At 37.5% G+C, this 18,570-nt stretch overlaps 2 protein-coding genes across 3 annotated transcripts; one reads left to right on the forward strand and one right to left on the reverse strand.

Annotated features, from left to right (window-relative positions):
- The first annotated feature begins 5,184 nt into the window (after positions 1-5,184).
- LOC120277456 (centromere-associated protein E-like) lies at positions 5,185-9,438 on the forward strand. Of its 2 annotated transcripts, none has more exons than XM_039284314.1 (9): positions 5,185-5,319; positions 5,400-5,603; positions 5,682-5,804; positions 6,032-6,075; positions 6,159-6,258; positions 6,355-8,466; positions 8,538-8,675; positions 8,753-8,824; positions 8,894-9,438. In XM_039284314.1, the coding sequence occupies exons 1-9, from the start codon at positions 5,242-5,244 to the stop codon at positions 9,116-9,118; spliced, it is 3,096 nt and encodes a 1,031-aa protein (XP_039140248.1). In that variant the 5' UTR covers positions 5,185-5,241; the 3' UTR covers positions 9,119-9,438. The 2 variants fall into 2 exon arrangements, with proteins under 2 accessions (XP_039140248.1, XP_039140256.1); XM_039284322.1 differs by having other exon boundaries at positions 8,756-8,824.
- Positions 9,439-12,717: 3,279 nt separating this feature from the next.
- LOC120273725 (probable protein phosphatase 2C 4) lies at positions 12,718-13,146 on the reverse strand. The gene is made up of 2 exons (XM_039280429.1): positions 12,946-13,146; positions 12,718-12,831 (listed from the first exon to the last, which is right to left on the reverse strand). The coding sequence occupies exons 1-2, from the start codon at positions 13,144-13,146 to the stop codon at positions 12,718-12,720; spliced, it is 315 nt and encodes a 104-aa protein (XP_039136363.1).
- Positions 13,147-18,570: the final 5,424 nt, after the last annotated feature.

Raw genomic sequence — 18,570 nt, forward strand, 5'->3', positions numbered from 1 at the left:
AAACCCTGATTGGACCAATGCTAGGTCTTGGAGTCCCCCGCATGAGATAAAACCAAGGAAAGTCTTTAGGGGAAGTAGTTCAGGGAAGCGAGGATCAAGATTCGAATAAACAAAATTTTTGACAATGTTGAGCAGGTATCTCCATCACTCAAACAGATCGAGCCATTTATTCTTCAGTGTAGAGCCATTGTTCTAGCTGTCGAGCCAAAGTGAGGTAGATTTCCCATCATTGATGGAGGTCTCCACACTGATATTGAAGACCGATCTACAGTTTAGGCCTTTCCAAAAAAAAAAAGAAGGATTTTCTCCTGGGTATGGAGTGGAGAAGTGAGATAATATCTCCAGGGGCAACATAATTGGAGATAATGATATCATACCAAATACAATCACTATAGGTGCTAATCTTCCACTACCACTTGCCAAGAAGAGCTTGGTTAAAGACTGCCAGGTTGAGGATACACCCACCTACTTTGGTCTTTAAATTTGCGAATTTGGGACCAGTGCACAAGTCGGCATTTGGGTTTAGTGAGATCGTAGCCACTCCACAAGACAGTTCCTCAGAATCCTGTCAATGCTACACCTCACCCACACAGGTAACTCAAAAGCTGATATCTAATAGGTAGGTATTGAGGGCAGGACCGAATTCACCAAGACAATGCATCCCCGGAGAGAGAGATGTCTAGAATTTCAGCACGACAATCATTTACTAATCAAAATGGTGAGGTTAAGCCAATCCTACTTGCGAGGGCACACCCACCAGAAAGTGAGACACCAAGGTAGATCACTAGAAGGGGATTGGTAGAGCGTGTTAGGCATCATTTTGGGGAGGGGTGGCACCTCGGGAGATAGAGTAAGGATAATTTTTACTAAAATTGATAGCAAGACCAGAGAGCCCCATCGAAAAGAAGGAGAATGAGTTTGAGGATGCGCAAATCTTCCTAAAATTGTTAGACATAAATTAGATACATATCAATATCTTATTAATTTAGACAAATTCAACATAACAATCTTAGTATAGTATTTAATATAATATTAGGGTAAAAATGAAACAAACAAGAGATGTTAAAGTAAAAGGAAAAAGAACATAAATTTATGTATGATAACGATTTTTTAAAATTAATCGTGGTGAGATTGTTATAATCTCCAAGATGTCTAGTATGATGTTTTATGACCATGAGACTAGTGAAGAAGGTTAAATAAGTAAATTTTCTTTTACAACAATTTAAAGTTAAAAATCATATAAACATTAAAGACAAATATAGCACATGAAAGCAAAATCTTAAAGTCAAAAAGTCAAAAAGAGATCAAAAAGTCTACTCATCCTCTTATTACAATGAACTTTAGTTTATAATTAGTTAATATTAAACATTGCCTAGATTAGTGCTTGTCTAAATTAATCTATATGCTTTTTCTTTTTAACCTTAAGAAAATGCATGGCAGCATGCTTTATATATCTTTTAGTGTTCCATTACTTTGGCATCATGAAGTCTTGTAAGAATTCAACTATGGACCATCTTAAGTTATTGGCCAAGTTGTTTCCTTTAACTTTTATTAGACAACTACTTAGATCTTGTCACATGCCTCTTTCTCTCTTTCTCTTTCATATATATGTTACCTTGCTATTCTTCTTTTTGAATGTGGGACAATAAGATTATGAACTTGGATGGAAGTTCCTCTATTCCTAATAAGATCAGTGTGGCCATCCTCATCAAAGTATCAAACTTTGATGCCTTGAAATTAACTTTTGTTCATGTGATTGTCTCCTTTAAAGTTTATGGATAAGGGTGGTCACCAATGGACAAAGCATGCATGAACCATTTCTACATATATATATATATATATATATATATACACACACATTTGACGTATATATAAGTTACATGTCCTTTACTTTTTGTATTGGCACTTCTTTGATGTTTCAAAATTTTTTTTTCTCATAATTATATTATTATTAATACAAATTTATTTGTCTACTAACCGTCCAAATAAACTTGATTGTATCTTTTATTTCTACGAATAACTATTTATTTTTTTATATTTTTTTATAAAATATATCAAGTGATACTAACCACGTAATTTTTTAGTAACTTATCTATGAGTAAACTAAAAGCAGTGAAATAACTTTGATATTTTTAGTGAGACGGAAATTAAATATAATAGTTTTTAAGAGTTTATATGAAATATTGATAAGTAATTAGATTTTACTTTTAATTTATGTTGTAGGAAAAAAAATTGAAAAGTATTTTAGAAATTTTTATGATTTTGTTAGTTTTTATTCTTATTCTAACATGGGAATGAGTAGAATATTTACTTGAAGCTACATAGATATGAAGACAAGAATTGTTTGGAAATTAAATAGACAATTAGGTTTTACTAAAAAAAGCTTTAAAATATGTTTTTTATTTAGTAGCTCATCATTACGTTAAATCCAAAGTTGAATAAGGATACTATAAAATTTAGGTTAAATTCGACTTCAAGAATAAGAGAATTATTATTATTTTTATTTGTGTCTAAACATGAAATCGAATAAAGGAAGTAATCCTTTGATCATTTGGTTAGTCCCAAAGTCTCCATCAAATTTATATATATGTTGAGAATGTTTGCTAGTCTTGTTCAAGTGATTATTGTGAAAGCAAAGGTTATCAGTATACATAAACATTAGATATTAAATTTCAATATGGTAATTAAACATAATCTTTACTAATAATTAACAACTTGTGATTAATCATGATTGAAATTTTGTTTCTCCTTCCTTTTCAAGCATTCTCCAACAACTCATTAGCTCATAATTATTTTTAAAAATTTAATCAAATATTAATTAAACTAAATCCATCAATCAAGTTATTCCAATTAATCCCTTTTAATAAATATTCAAACTATTTCTTCATGACAAAGGCATTCATTTAATTCTCCTTTGTCCCCATTGAACCAGCCAATGAATTATAAGCAAATTAAAAACTATCAGTATTTTATTTTATTTTTATTTTTTTAAAAAGGCACAATATTATAAATATTAACCAAATAAATAATTATTTATTTATTTCTAGGTGCGAGGCTAGCATAAATATCCAAAGAAAAATTAGGTCAGGAGGGGAACTGACACGTGTCAATGTTAGAGCAGGCCGTTAGCCTTCTACCGGATCTACCAACTACCATCCGATTGGTGGAAGATTGGATCCGCTTTTGTCGGTGGATGTCTTAGATTCCCAAAGTGCCCTTATACTTTATGCAAATTCCAAACCTTTTCCCTACCCTTCTATTAACTTCATAATTAGTGACTAATTTTCAATGAATTATATTACATACCCTATAAAGGTAGTTGGTTCCGAAATGCATCTAGAAATTCATATTTGTTTATATCTTATGAATCACTATTTATATTAATCTCATTATTTGACCATAACTCAGATTCAAAATTTTTGGTATAAAAAAAAACCAAAATTATACCACCACAACTCAAAAATTAGAAATGGCATATTTTTTTATTTTATTTATTTTTATGATTGTAGGCAAACTGCTTGGCAGGGGCTCATATAGGTGTTTGAGGTAGGCATGGAGTTATTACTCACACCTTTTACTTTGTGTGAGTTGAGATTTGAACATATTTCCTCAATAAGACATAAATATTTTAATTTACACTGGGGATTTAGTGTCAATAAATCAACTAAAAGGTAATTACCGTTGCTTATCCATATGTGCCTTCATTTTGCATGACTTGAGATTCAAACTTACTTTCTCAGTAGAACACGAACACTCTACACAAAGAACTAAGTATCAATAGACCAATTAAAAGTTATTGCCGTCACTTATCAATATTATTAAAAAACAAATTGCTTTTACTCTTTTCTTTATTTTCGATCATAAAGAAAAAAAATCATAAATACCAAGCGTTAATTTAAATTTTTATATATTTTTTCTTTATTTAACAATAGTGGTATATTACTAAAATAAATTTGTTATTTTAATATGTAATGAAAGCATATATTTAGCCTTACTAGTAGTTAGAAATATTGCATAATTTATATAATTAAAAGTTTAATTTGGGATGAGAGTAAAACATACTTTTCCGTTCTATTTTACTTGTCACATTTACCTAATTTATACCGATTAAGAAAAAATAGTTAAAATTAGTTAATTACCTATATTTTATAAAAAAAATTCATTACTTTTCAAAATTACCCCTATTTAAAACTTCACTAAGTGGAGTATATGATTTAATGCTTAGTTGATTATGACTTATTAAAAATTATACAAGTATATTCAATTAAAGAGTAAATTTTAAAAAAATGTTTAATGCTGCACAAAATTTTTAATGTGACAAGTAAAAAGAAACAAAAAAAACTCAAAATATGACAAGTAAAAATAAAAAGAGAAAAAAAAAGAAGCATGATTTGAGTTTAATATTGTAAGTCCAAAACAGATAATGTTTATTTATTTATTTATTTATTTGTTTTTACATGTAATAAATGGGCAAGAAAGTCAAAATAAGGACAAAATGGTCAAAACAAAGTTAGGCAAGAGATAAGTACTGTCAACCAAAAACGCTTAACAAAGCTCATTTAGTTCCCTTGCTGTGAGTATTACGCAAGTCAGTCACACCAACAGACACTTTCCATCACTCTTCTTCCACCATCCTTCCTTCAAACATTTCTTGCCCTGAGAGAAAGTAAAAAAATTAAAATAAAAAATAAAAAAATCATCATCTTTCCCTTTTCCTTATTCTATTCTTATTCAAGAGAGTAAGTCAGATCTTTACTCTTTTATTATTTTCTTATTCATGTGCACAACTAAACCATAATTCTACTTAAAAAATAATTACTTACTACATTGAAATGTGATTATGTTTCATTAATATATATATATATATATATATATATATATAAAAAGTAAACCATACAGCATTCCAAGGTCATTACTGCAGAAGCTTCTTAATTTTGAGAGAGAGAGAGAGAGAGAGAGAGAGAGTGTGAGTTACTTGTTGGATCTGCTGCTGCTGCTGCTACCTTGCTCTTTTTCCAGGCACACTCCAGCCTTTGTTCTCACATTCCATTATCACATCCATCTCTTGTCATTGTCTTACAAACTCATCCTCTTTTTCAATCTTGTTTGTATTGCTTGCCAGAAAATCTGTGCAATGCATTGTCTTTCTTGTTCTGCAATTTGTAGTTCACTGTTTGGTATATTCCATTTGAAATGGTGAAGAACTGAAGGGAAAACTCAGAGATAATAATAATAATAATAATGTTCAAGTCTGCAAGATGGAGGAATGAGAAGAACAGAGTCAAAGCTGTTTTCAAGTTCCAGTTCCATGTCACCCAGGTATTGTTTCTAATCAATCAAAATCCAATCTTTCATCTTCTCTCATGTTGTTTTTTTGTTGCTTTTTGTTTTGTTTTTAGGTGCCATTGGTGGGATGGGAAACAATGGTTGTGTCTCTTGTTCCTTTGGATGTTGGAAAACCAAGTCTGAAATCAGACAAGGCTGAAGTGGTGAATGGAGAATGTCAATGGTTGAAGCCAGTTTTTGAAACTGCAAGACTTGTTCAGGATCCAAAATCTATGAAATTCAATGAAAAGTTTTACCAATTTCTAGTTTCATCACCTGTAAGAAGAGATTCACATTGTGTTTTCCAAGCATTAATCTTTAAATTTATCATTGATTTGATTCAAATTTTCATTTAGGGATCAACAAAAGCTGGACTTTTGGGAGAGACCTCTATTAATCTTGCAGATTATGCCCAGATTTTCAAACCCTATTCTGTTTCATTACCTCTCAAGGGATCAAACAGTGGAGCAATCCTTCATGTGAGCATTTTTCTTCATTTTTTTTTTTTATTTTTATTTTTGGTTTTGTTATAAATTTGAATACCTAGAAATCACAAGCTTCCCATCCCTGCTTTAAATAAGGAACCAGAGTTTTTCTGATTAACATTTACTTTTCTGAACAGATATGTTGAGTTTCAGATATTTCATGTGATCCTGACTTTTGTATTTATGTTTGGTTGATTTCTGTCATTCAAAAAATTTACTAGCTTACAGTACAGAGAATTGAAGGTGAAGATGTTGAAAGAAGAAGGTAATAATATCTTGATTAATTACCACAAGCTGTTTATCTTGAAAATTTAGTTTTTGTTTACATTTGTTAGTCTAATTCTTCAGAGAAACCGAAGAAAATGGAGATACAATTATTAAACAGCCTCGCAAAACATTGCAGAGCCAATTGAGCAATGGCGAAATTGACGGCACTAGTTCTGTGAAAGTAAGACTATAAACATGCATAACATGAATAAATGAATTTTAGATTTACCGAAAAGAAATTAATGATTCATATTTTTTTACACTGGTGTATTGTCAGGAAAATTTGTTTACCAATGGTGAACTTCGAAAATCTAGCAGCTTTGAATCGGCATCAGGTTCAGATAGTAGTTCTGGACAGTATACACCGAAAGGGAATGGAACCGGCAATGGCATTTCCTTAGCACCACTCAATCCGATAAATAGTTCGGCAGAGTGGTCTCTAAATTCAGCTCTTGATGGAAATATGGATGAGTTAGCACACACTTCTGGGGATAATAGTTGGAGAGAAAGATTGCATGATCCTAATGTTGATCTTGAAAAACTAAGAAGTGATGCAATTGCACTTGTGAGACAATTAGATGTATCGGAATTGGAGTTGCAGACTCTCCGTAAACAAGTTGTGAAGGAGAGCAAGCGTGGTCAAGAACTTTCATTTGAGATCGGTGGTCTTAAAGACGAAAGAGATGCTGCTCGAAGAGAATGTGAAGAATTTAAAGCCTCCCTGAAGAGACTCAGCTTCATGAACACGCCGAAAGTATCAAAGGTCGATGATGAGGACTTAAGATCAGTGCTTGAAGAAATTAAAGAAGAACTTAGTCATGAGAAGAGTTTGAATGCGAATCTTCGGTTTCAGTTAGAAAAGACACAAGAATCTAATTCTGAGTTGATTCTTGCTGTTAGAGAATTGGATGAATTATTGGAACAAAAGGAAAAGGAGATCGGCGGTGATAACAGCATTGAAGTAGTTCACATTGCGCGTGCCGATGAGGATTTCAGTGAAAATGGGAATATAGTTCTGCATTCGAAGAGTTACAAACACAAGAAAGAGTTACCGAAAACCATGTCTCAGCATGATGATGAAGATCAGTATGCATTGGAAGTATTGGTGAAGGGTGATGCAGGAGTTACTATTTCACTTGAGCAGCAGATAATTGACTTGAAAAGTGAGTTAGAGCTGTATGCAAAGGAACGCGAAGAAATGGAGATGCAGATGGAACAAATAGCTCTCGATTACGAGATTATGAAGCAGGAAAACCATGACCTCTCATCAAAACTTGAACAAATACAATTGCGCGAACAACTCAGGATGCAATATGAATGCTCGGCGCATTTAGCAATTATCAATGATCTTGAGTCTCATGTTGCAGGTTTAGAGAAAGAGCTGGCAAAGCAGGCAGAGCAATTCAGAGCTGATCTTGAAACAGTAACACAGGCAAAGATCAAGCAGGAGCAGAGGGCAATACAAGCGGAAGAGGCGATGAGGAAAATAAGATGGAGAAATGCTAACACTGCCGAACGGCTTCAAGAGGAGTTCAGAGTACTTTCCTCACAGTTATCATCTACGTTTGATGCGAATGAGAAATTAGCAACGAAAGCAATGAAGGAAGCTAGTGAGTTGCAGTTGGAGAAATGTCATCTTGAAGAACTGCTTGAGAAAGCCAATGATGAGCTTGAATTAGTGCATGAACAACACCGTGCCGAACTTGAAGAGCAGTCGAAATTGTTAGATATGAAGACAAATGAAGCAAATGAGTTGCTCTCTGAACTTGAAAATAAGTCTGCAGCATTGGAGAATCAGAAAAAGCTGATTGAAGAAATGCGAAAGGCTTACTCGGAGGAAATTGAAAGGCTTTTGGAAGAGAAGAATGATCTTGCTGAACAGGTACAACAGAAAGAAGACCTTGTGGCTGAGATTGAAAGATTAACGTTGGCAGTTGAGGAAAGTGAGAGGATGTTGAAGGACAGAAAATTGGAAAAAGAAGAGCTTGAGCGAGAAATATCTTCGGTTAGAGAAGAAATGAATAAATCATTGGAAGAGCTTAGTAATTTGAGAAGTTTAAGTGATGAAAAGGAAACGATGATCCAAACTCTGAACTGTGAAGTGGAGACACTTCAAGTGAACTCCTCAGGCATGAAGCATTCTTTGTTAGAAGATGAGCTGGAAAAGGAGAAACTAAGGAAACAAATATCTCATCTAGTCGATGATCTTCAGAAAAAGGACGACATGATTGCTCGGTTTGAGAAGAAGCTAAAAGAAAACAATGCAAGACATGCAGTGACAGATGCAGCTGCAAAGACCTCAATTAGAAACAAGAACAGTAGATCTAATATGACGCCACAGAGCTCTAAGGAAGTTTCTGCATTGCGTGAAAAAGTCCGAATTCTTCAGGTAAACTCAGGTTGATAATGCAGTAATTAACTAATTTGGCTTATGGCAATAACTATTTATTTGTTTGGCAGGAAGAAATGAAGTTGAAGAATGCTGAACTTGAGGAAACAAAGAATTTGTTCATAAAAAAGGAGAAGGATCTCAATGATAAAATTGAGGAACTGGGAAGAAACAGAGAGGGAAGCAATTGTGAAGGCATGATAAATAAGGTTAGTGATAAATACAATTTCCTCTTCTTATCAAGTAATTCTATTATTTTCGAAGAAATGTTTTGATCTTTGAATAGCAGGACAATCTCAATGATGAACAAGAGGAATGCATCTGTGAAGATAAAGAGAATGCATTGAAATTTGAACAGGTAAGCAGCCAAAAACACCGGTAATTCTATTGAATATTTAATTAACTTGAGTTCACATACAAACTGCAGGAAAACAAGGCTGATGGTGAGAAGTTGAAGATTGAACAAGGTTACATTGCTGAGATTTTAAGTGAAGTGGCAGCATTGAAACAAAGGAATGAATCCATGGAAGCAGAGCTGAAAGAAATGCAAGAAAGATATTCAGATATAAGCCTCAAGTTTGCAGAGGTTGAAGGTGAGAGACAGCAACTAGTGATGAGAATCAGAAGTCTTAAAAATTCCATGAAGAATTAGTTTTGTTCTTGTTCATATGATAGCTAATGATGTCTGTATAGGCTGCACATTTGAGGTAGCAAATTCAGAGCTTGCAAGTTCATCAAGATTTGCAGAAAAAAAAAAAGATAAAAATATTATATTGTGCATATTCAAAATGTATTTTTTTTTTCTTTTTCTCTTTTTCCTTCTGAGGTCGTATCTTGCTTTTCCATTGGGAAGAGTTGAGAACTGGTGGCCTTACTGGGTCAAGAGTGATTTAAAGGTTCCAAGAGTAAAAAGTGTATACCATTCTGTGTTTTTTTAATTTGTCAATGAGAATCCTTTTTTCTGCATATAAATTGCAGGATTATTTTTTTTCTAATTTCTATATATAATTATATATATATATATATATAATATTAAATATTTTATTATAATTTTACAAATATATTACCTATATCACGCTAGAGGATCTTCTGCACCTGAAAAATCAATATCTTCAACTAGCTGATCTGAAATAAATGACAAAATTCTCATTTTAATAATATGTTAAAGAAAAGATGTAATAGGCACCCCATTATAAAATGTGTTTTGTTATCACACTGTTTTCAGAATGACAGATTTTCTATATATTATTGTAATTTATTTATTTATTTTTGATAAAAGTAGATAAATCACAAATTTATTGAAAAAAAAACACATCATACAAGCACAGTATAGGTAGATTAGAAAGAACAGAAACTCTCACCAGAGGTGAGGCACAAGTGCTTCTAGAAACATAAGCAGCAGAAAAAACAACGAGAAGATAGTAATTTATTTTTGTATTGCTCAAATTCAGAATTATTTGTCACAATTTTTTTTGTCTCATATGATACTTAACTTCAACAGCAATTAGTAGATAGCTAATTCTTCTGAAAGCTCACCTTTGATCTTAGTAATTGGGACACATAAGACCATTTTTTTTTTAAAAAATAAAGGTGGATGAACAACTTCAATTAATGAAAAATAAGTACAACAGAGTCCATAACCCCTATTAACTAACAGAGAAGAACAACAACCACTAGATGTGGTAAAGTACAACAGACACAGAAAAGAGCAAAAAGGATAGAAAAAAAAGCAGGGCGAGGAAGACAAGCTATACTCTGGGTCACTGCAGAATCCTAGCCGGTACTCTGATCATGAACCTCCTCAGCCGGCAGAGTCACACCGACAACCTCCACTCAAGGGCCTAAGAACTCCAGGCTCCTTTTGATAATAGATAAATCATCGCCACACCTCTCCCTAGGGTCCTCCGCAATTGAAGAGAACCAAGATAAGATCAATCTGTCAATTTTCAATATAATGCAATGCGCAGGCAAAGTATTGTCATTAAAAATGCAATCATTTTCAGCAAGCCAAATATTCCTGACAATCACTTTCACAAGAAGGTCTCCAAAGACCCTCCTAGCTAGAAGCCAACATAGCCTCCAATGTCCCCAAAGTTGGGCCATGGAAGAAGGTAGATCAGGGAGTTGAAAAAGCCTAATAAAGTAATTCCACACATGTTTGGCAAAAGGGCACTGAAAGAAGAAATAATCGACAGATTCGATCCCAGTATAGCACAGAACACAAGTTGCAGTCAGTAGCCTATTGCACCTTCTGTATGCTAGGTTCTCCAACGCATGAATTTTGTTTTCCCACGCAAGCCAATTGAAGAGGCTGATTTTCTTTGGGCACTAGCTGTGTAAAAAGAACTTCGCCACTTGGCATCTCAGACCCCCATCGATTAAGAAATTATAAAAACATTTTACTGAGAAGATCCTGTTCCCGTAAGACTCCACCGCATAATGTCCTTTGTCGCCCCATCTGACACCCATAGATGCTCTCTGCAACGTAGAACACCCTCATTCTCCGAAAATGGAGGCCTATCACAGAGATGGAGAAGCTCATGGACCGTGCCGTTGGGTTGTAGACTGCCTCTAAAATCGTCCTGCCACAAGTACATGGGTGCCTTACTGTCAAGCCAACAGTCTTTCCAAAAAAGTGTTTCTTTTCTAGTTTTAATTTCGTGTGAGATGCAACCCCTAAGAGCTGGCAGGCAACTTAACACCCCTTTTATAAAAAAAGATATCATGCCTGACTGAGTAGGGTCCAACCTTGACCGAGTCGGGCCATAATTGAATTGCACACCATCGCACCACTCCAAGATGGGTCAGATACAAACTTCCACCACCACTTCCCTAATAGAGCTTGGTTGAAGATAACAAGATCTAGAATTCCCCAACCCCCTTGGGCACGTGGTCGACACAGATTCTTCCAACCTACCAAATGACACCTAGGGTAATCAATATCTGGTCCCGACCATAAGAAGTCTTTATGAATTCTGTCGATCTCTTTAATAACCCAACAGGGCAGCCGAAAGATAGGCATCTAGTATGTTGGTATAGCTGATAGAACAGAGTTCACCAGAGTGAGACGCTGGCCTAAAGAGAGGTGTTGCACTTTTCATGAAGATAGTCTCCTTCTAACCTTGAGAATAAGCCCTTCCCAATCCTGCCTATGAGGCTGCCTACCAGATATCGGGATACCCAGGTAATTAACTGGAAGAAACACCACAGTGCAATTTAATGTGGCAGTAGCTGCCGAATCGGGAAGCTCCCCAGTCTACATGAGTAGAGCCACGTTTTTGAAAAATTAGTTTCTAACCCAGTCATACCTTCAAAAAGGTATAAAATCAGTTATATGATCCAGATATCCTCAAGCCCTCCCGTAGTCAAAACCAAAATATCATCAGCGTAGTGGAGATTGCACTTAATTCCAAACTCAGCCCAAAGGCTCGATTAAGATCTTAGAATTGAGAGCATGGGCTAAATTTTTTGGATAGTCACTTAACTTTACTAGTATATCAAATCAGTCATCGAATTTTAATTTGAATCAATTTGATCATCGTCCTTTCATTTCATCTCACCGGCAAGTCACTATCCATTTTCTGGTTGCCCTTTACTTATGTGGCACCAGGCATGTTTAGTTGACTAGTCCACATCAGCAGCTTAACTTAAATGACTGCCATGTCAACATCTTCTTCCTCATTTTGCTTCAAACATTAAGAGAAAACAATGGCGTTCCATTTGTTATTTTTCAGATTCCATTTGTTCTTAATCTGTGATTTTCTTTATTGCCAATGGCTCTAGAGTTCCTCGTGAGCAAGCAGAATTGAGTTCTTTTCAAGTGGAGCTAAAGGAGGTGCAACATGAATATGAAGAAGAGGCATTGCCAATGACTTGTGAGCCAAAAATTACTGAAGAATATCATGATGAGGATGAAAGAAGGAAGAAATGGAGACATGAAGAAAGGAGAGAAGAGAAAGAGAGAAAACGTGAGAAGCATGAGAAGAAACACTCTCGGGATTTAGATGAGAAGCGGAGGCACTGCAAGGACAAGGAGAGGAGACGCCATGACTCTGACTGATCTAATGCGTTCCAAACCCTGTAGTTAATTCTCTGTAAACCCATTACCACTTGGATTCTATCTCAACTGAATTTTCGACGCTAAATTTGTCCTCAACCAAACCATCATCTTCCTCATTAGCAAGTGGGTGGGAACTGCTATCATTAATGCTTCCCTCATACCGATGCATGAACCAATCTTTAGTGTTATACCTATTTGAGAAAACCAACACCAAAAGCTCTGGTGATCTTCAATGAGCCCTTTACTCTATCATTCACTATTGCTAAACAATCATCAGGATGCCCATTTCTTATTCTATGCACCTCCTGAATCACACATAACAATGCAATCAAAACTATTAAAATTCCATATTATATATATATATATATATATAAACAGAGAAAAAAGATCATCAAAGAAATCATCTTTATCTTAATCACCTCTTGAACAGAAGCACTGTGATCCAAGGTTAATTGCAGGGCAGATAAACAGTGATTACCATTATCATCCACCTCTTTGACTATGGCCTCCTCACTGATCATTCCAAGCTCCCACCTTTCCTCATTCTTATGCGTCAGAACAGCATGACTATCCCCAACACTCATGAGGTAAACATCCTCGCCCTTCATCCAAGCTCCCATTCCAAGCTCCCATTATTTTCTCTCAAAGTTTGAAACAAAATGGGGAAGAAGATGCTGACATGGTGGTCATTTAAGTTAAGTTGCTGATGTGGACTAGTAAACTGAACATGTCCGGTGCCACATAAGCAAAGGGCTACTGAAAAATGGGCAGTGACTAGCCGGTGAAATGAAATGAAAGGATGGTGACCAAATTGATTCAAATTAAAATTCGGTGACCAATTTGATCTAATAGTAAAGTTAAGTGACTACCCAAAGAATTTAGCATGGGTAAACATTGAACTTAGGATATCTGTAACAAGAACAAACAGTAATGGAGACAGAGGATCACCCTACTTTCAATCCTCTCTGGTAGCGGATATACCCATTCGGAGAACAATTAACCAGAAAGTCCTAATCATCCAAATCAAATGCCTTGGCATAGTCAACTTTCAAAATATGCCCAGGGAGCCTATGCTTGTGCAGGCTAAAAATCAGTTCTTCAGCAGTGGCAATATTATCCAGGATACAATGACCTTTCAGGAAAGTTGATTGATCTAAATCAACTAATGAGTTTATGACCATACTCAAACGTGTTGCCAAGAGCTTCGACAGAATTTTCAAGAAAGAGTTAATTAGGCTAATGGGGCGATAATCTCCCGGCAATTCCGGTGTAACGACCTTGGGACTGAGCTCAATACTAGCTCAGTTAATCTTTTCTAGGTTAGCTCTCCCAAAAAAGAAGACCTCACAAAGTTTCAGAAGGTCAAGCTTAATAATATCCCAGAACTATCTGAAGAACTGCAAAGGGAAACTGTTAAGTCTAGGAGCTTTATTCCCTCCCAACTCAAAAACCGCACCTTTGATTTTCTCCAAAGAGAAAGGGCGTTCCAGCTGGGATAAGTCCACCTGCATCTTGTTGGCTAGCAACTTTCGGAGATCAACCCTGAATCTGGAAGACCGATGGAGCCAAAACTGCTGGTTAAAATGATAAGAGAAAATTTTACAATCTCCCGTGGATCATTAAAAGTAGCCCCATTGATACATAAAGTAGGGATGAAATTCTGATGTTTACGCCCATTGGCGACCGCATGGAAAAAAACGGTTGTTATCATCTCCTTCCTTCAACCATTGGAGTCTTGATCTTTGTTTCTAGTATACTTACTCTTGTTTCCGAATCTCACTTAAATTCAATAGAAGGTCCTCTTCCTATTTCTATTCCAATGGTGATAATAGTCGGGTCTCTTTCGCGATGACAATTTTTTTAAGATCATGCAATAAGGCCAGCTTCTTAAGTTTAATGGACCCGAAAGAGAATTTCGCCCAGTGCCGCATTTGTCTCCTAAGTCCTGCCACTTTTTTAGCCAAAATAAAAGCACCGTAGCCCTCAGGAGATAAATCAAACCACCACTATTCAACTAATTCGTGGAAGCCATCCACAGAGGACCAAATCAACTTGTAACTGAAAGGTTGCTGGTTTAAAGTATGAATACCTACCTCAAGTCGAATAGGCACATGATTTGACCCTAATCTCGGAAGACTATTCTAGATCATCTTAGGGAAGGTGTTCACACAAACACTGTTTACAAGAAAGTAATCCAACTTAACCCATATCGGGCTGGCTTGTCCATTAGTCCAAGAGAATCTTTTACCAAAAGAAGGTGGCTCCTGCAACACCAGGTCTTGCAGGAAAGCATTAGCGTTTGTAATGTCCTCTAAATTAGGAGGACCCGAGATTTTATCCCCCACATCAAAAGTTGCATTGAAGTCCCTGCAAATAATGCCGGGAATACCAGATATCCCTACGCAATCCTTTAGCTCCTCCCAAAAGACATGCTTCAATGCCCTGGCATTTGGCCCATAAACCATAGTACACTGCTACATCAAATTCTCATATTTTAAATAGAATTCTACTGTTAGACTGAAGGAGCCCACCTTCAGCAGTTTGCTAGTCAAAATCCCACTATTCCAAACCATGATAATCCCATCCTCTGAGCCATGCGTTGGCACAGAGAAGAATGATCCAGTCTACTCCCACCAATTTTGCGCCAAAGAGCAGGGGGAATCTCCTCCATTTTAGACTCTTGAAGATAACATATGTCAGCAAAGTGCAAATTTAAAAAGTCCTTAACAAGAAACCGCTTCGCCGGTCTCCCTAAACCCTTAACATTCCAGGTAATAATATTCATAACACACATCAAGCAACGTGACCCTCAGAGGAGGTCGCCACTGGCTCCCGGGACAGGGGCGCCCTTGACTGTTCTAACAAGCGGAGGTGATTAATACATTCAGGTGCAGAATCAACAAAATAGATACCACAAGCATCACAATAATCAGATAGAAGAAGTGGTTTAGAAGTCGTACCTTTCCTAATGTCACCTCGCAACACCTTCTTCTTGGCGGATCGCTGTGGCTCAGCAACATACCCGGCATCCTCATTGCAATGTGAGGATGGCTTTTTTGGTCTCTCACTTCTACGTGTCCCCATTGGTTGCTTCGTGGAATTCAAATCAAAACCTCCTCGCAAATCTCGCAATAACTTCGTGAGATTCCTCTTAAATTCACTACTCGAATCGTCTGAATCAGAAATGCGATCAGGTGACTCAAGAACATCAGAAGGAGAATGCAAATCATCTATTTTCGAAATTCGTATTGGCAAAATCAAGACACCCCAATTTTGGAGGTTCAACTGAAGTTTCCTTCCCAACACAGAGCCTCGGCTTAATAACATCCAGCACATGATCTGGCCCAAGAACAGGCCCACCATCCGGCCCACTTCACAGAGCAATAACGGGTCTCCCACATCAAAACCAGAATTGTTGGGTAAAGAGTGGGCCAAACCCCAGTCTGGCCCATTAACCGCAATAGGATCCACCTCTTCACGAGCATCACACAAGGGAGCAAGCTTCGGATGTGTCTCCACGCATGAAGCACTGGTACGTCGCCCATCAATCCCAGTCAAGACAACCTTGGACATGCGCTACCCGACACCTATCCCATGCTGATTTTGGATCTCGCACCACCCAATGCACGACATGTCGAGTTCTCGAGCCAAGCGACCTCACCTCGTCAAGCTGATCTGACCTGCGGCGCTCGGAGAATCACGCTCCTCCAAGACCAACAGTCCGATCCCCATCATCAATTGGACAGGCAGGTCATCTCCTCGATGACCGATGATGTAACGAAGCGTCACCGCCGTAGGAGCAGACTCAACCACGGTCACCAACTTCACTCCACCGGTTACTAACGCCTCCCCTATCACCGGCCCTCGATATGTACCTCCGACCGGGGACTTGCTGCCTCCTGCGTCAACTAGGTGGAAGCAGCGCTCCACCGACCCTAAATCAGCTAATAAGGCCACTGACGAAAAGGGTTGCTTCCCTTTCTCTGCCCTAGAGATTTCATGCGTACCTCGGCGATCCATCAGCCGCCCACCTACCCCCATAACCATCACCTTACTACTATATGGATATATATACCTTCCTAGTTCCCGTATGAACATCGTAAATTCCCCGTGATCCAAGGTAATCAGCATCGAATACTTCCACATACCTCAACTAAGCTCTAGCTTGAAAGGTAGCGAGACCCCCCTCTTAGCGGCGCATCAGCACAGAGATGAATCATTTATGAGGCAGGAATGATTACGATAGGGCAATCAACTCTCCCACTGGCCGCATCACCTCACAAATGATGTTCCATCACCAGCCATGAAGGGGCAGGTTCCAAATAAGGATCCATTACCCCTCCCCAGAAGCCTTGCCCTCCGCCACAATCTCTGCCAACCAAGGAGAAATCTTCAAGGTACAGGGACCATCTTTGGTGGCCACCTTGAAACTACCAAGTTTGTACACTTCTTTAACATCCTCCCGGCATGCCAACAGAATAAGGAAGGCAACCTCATTTAACAGAGTGATCAGGCCTGCAAGAGACTTGTTGATGACAGAGGGAGCCACTTCGAGATACTAGATTCATTGACAAAGCCCTCCCCGAGGTAAGAACCGCCACCTTAGTGAGCTTCTCCCTTAATTCTATAATCTCCTGTGTGAGTGAAAGTGAAAGTGCCGCACGATTTGGCCAAGGTGTAGACGAGGCCACCACCTCTGGAAAAACGATAACACTAATTGCACCCAGTTGCTCATTCGTACTCACTCATTTAGAGCACACAGAATCATCACGAGGCCCCTCCCGTTGATTGCCTGAAGCCACACGTTTTGTACTCACATGCATCCTCTTACAACGAGGACTTCGCACCACTGGGCATCACGCAACCATGTGGCCGACGCCGACACATCTCAGACAAATGACCTGATGTCGGCACTCCGCCGTCTTATGCGAAGAGCGGAAACATCGCCTACATGTTGCCTCTGTGGGAGAGCGCGGACTCTTAGCACCGGTTAGACATGAGCCACCCTGCTGCTGGTCAGAAGTCACACTCACCAAACTCATTCTGGCTATGCCCTTCGCCGACTGACACCCATCGGAGGATGACGAGCTAACCACCTAAGATAGGACTGCTTGCCTCATTTAAGACTGCTATTGCCGCCCTTACCTCCTCCGACATTATCACAATCATCCCCGTCTGCACCGTCGACCTCGCTGGCAACCTCCTAGAGGTCACATAGGAGATTCATCGTTCACCTATAGTGAAATTTTATCTTGTGGTAGATGTTAAATTCATCGTTCACATAAGACCTTTCGATTTGACATGTATCCCTCTATTTTTTTAACATTTTTTATTTATATCCATAATAACTATATTTTTAATTTTTTATTTATCCATTTTTCACAAATAAATATATATGAATTTTATTAATATTTTTTATTAAAATAAATAATTAAACTATTTAAACAAATAAAGCATGTTCTTTGCATGAGCACATGCAGGCTCTGAGAAGGTAGTATCCCAAACCACTTGTTTCTCTTGATGCAAAAGCTAATAATATCGTAGTATTGAACCAACGACTAAATGGTTTATTAGTAGTCGGGTCTCCAATAGAATCCTTCATAAGTGGTAAGAGTTTGAATCTTGGGTGAGATATATTTTTGGGAGTGTGAATAGTAGTTGTGTGCGGGTGGTCTCAGCACCCATGTGTACATGAGCTCCCTCACACTTGCTCCGCCGAAATTTATGCATGCCCTTGTTTTTTTTAACGGCTAGGTCACTCAACTTGGCAAAAACAAAAAACAATATCATGATACTGATTATATTAAGAAAAAATATATATAAGTGAGATGGAAGTCAATGCACAATCACGGTTCACAATTCACAAAATGTATCTTCATCCGTGAAGAGGTATCTTTGCTAATAGTATTTTTTCCCCCAGAAAATGAATCTTGATCACCAACTACAAAGAGAACATACGCGTGTCCTCGTTATGCATGCTCTAATAATACGAGGGTGCCACGTATCACCAGCGCTCCACGTACATCCATAAGCTGCCACACCGC

This window comes from Dioscorea cayenensis, chromosome 2 (assembly GCF_009730915.1).
Source record: "Dioscorea cayenensis subsp. rotundata cultivar TDr96_F1 chromosome 2, TDr96_F1_v2_PseudoChromosome.rev07_lg8_w22 25.fasta, whole genome shotgun sequence".
Taxonomy (NCBI): Eukaryota; Viridiplantae; Streptophyta; class Magnoliopsida; order Dioscoreales; family Dioscoreaceae; genus Dioscorea; species Dioscorea cayenensis.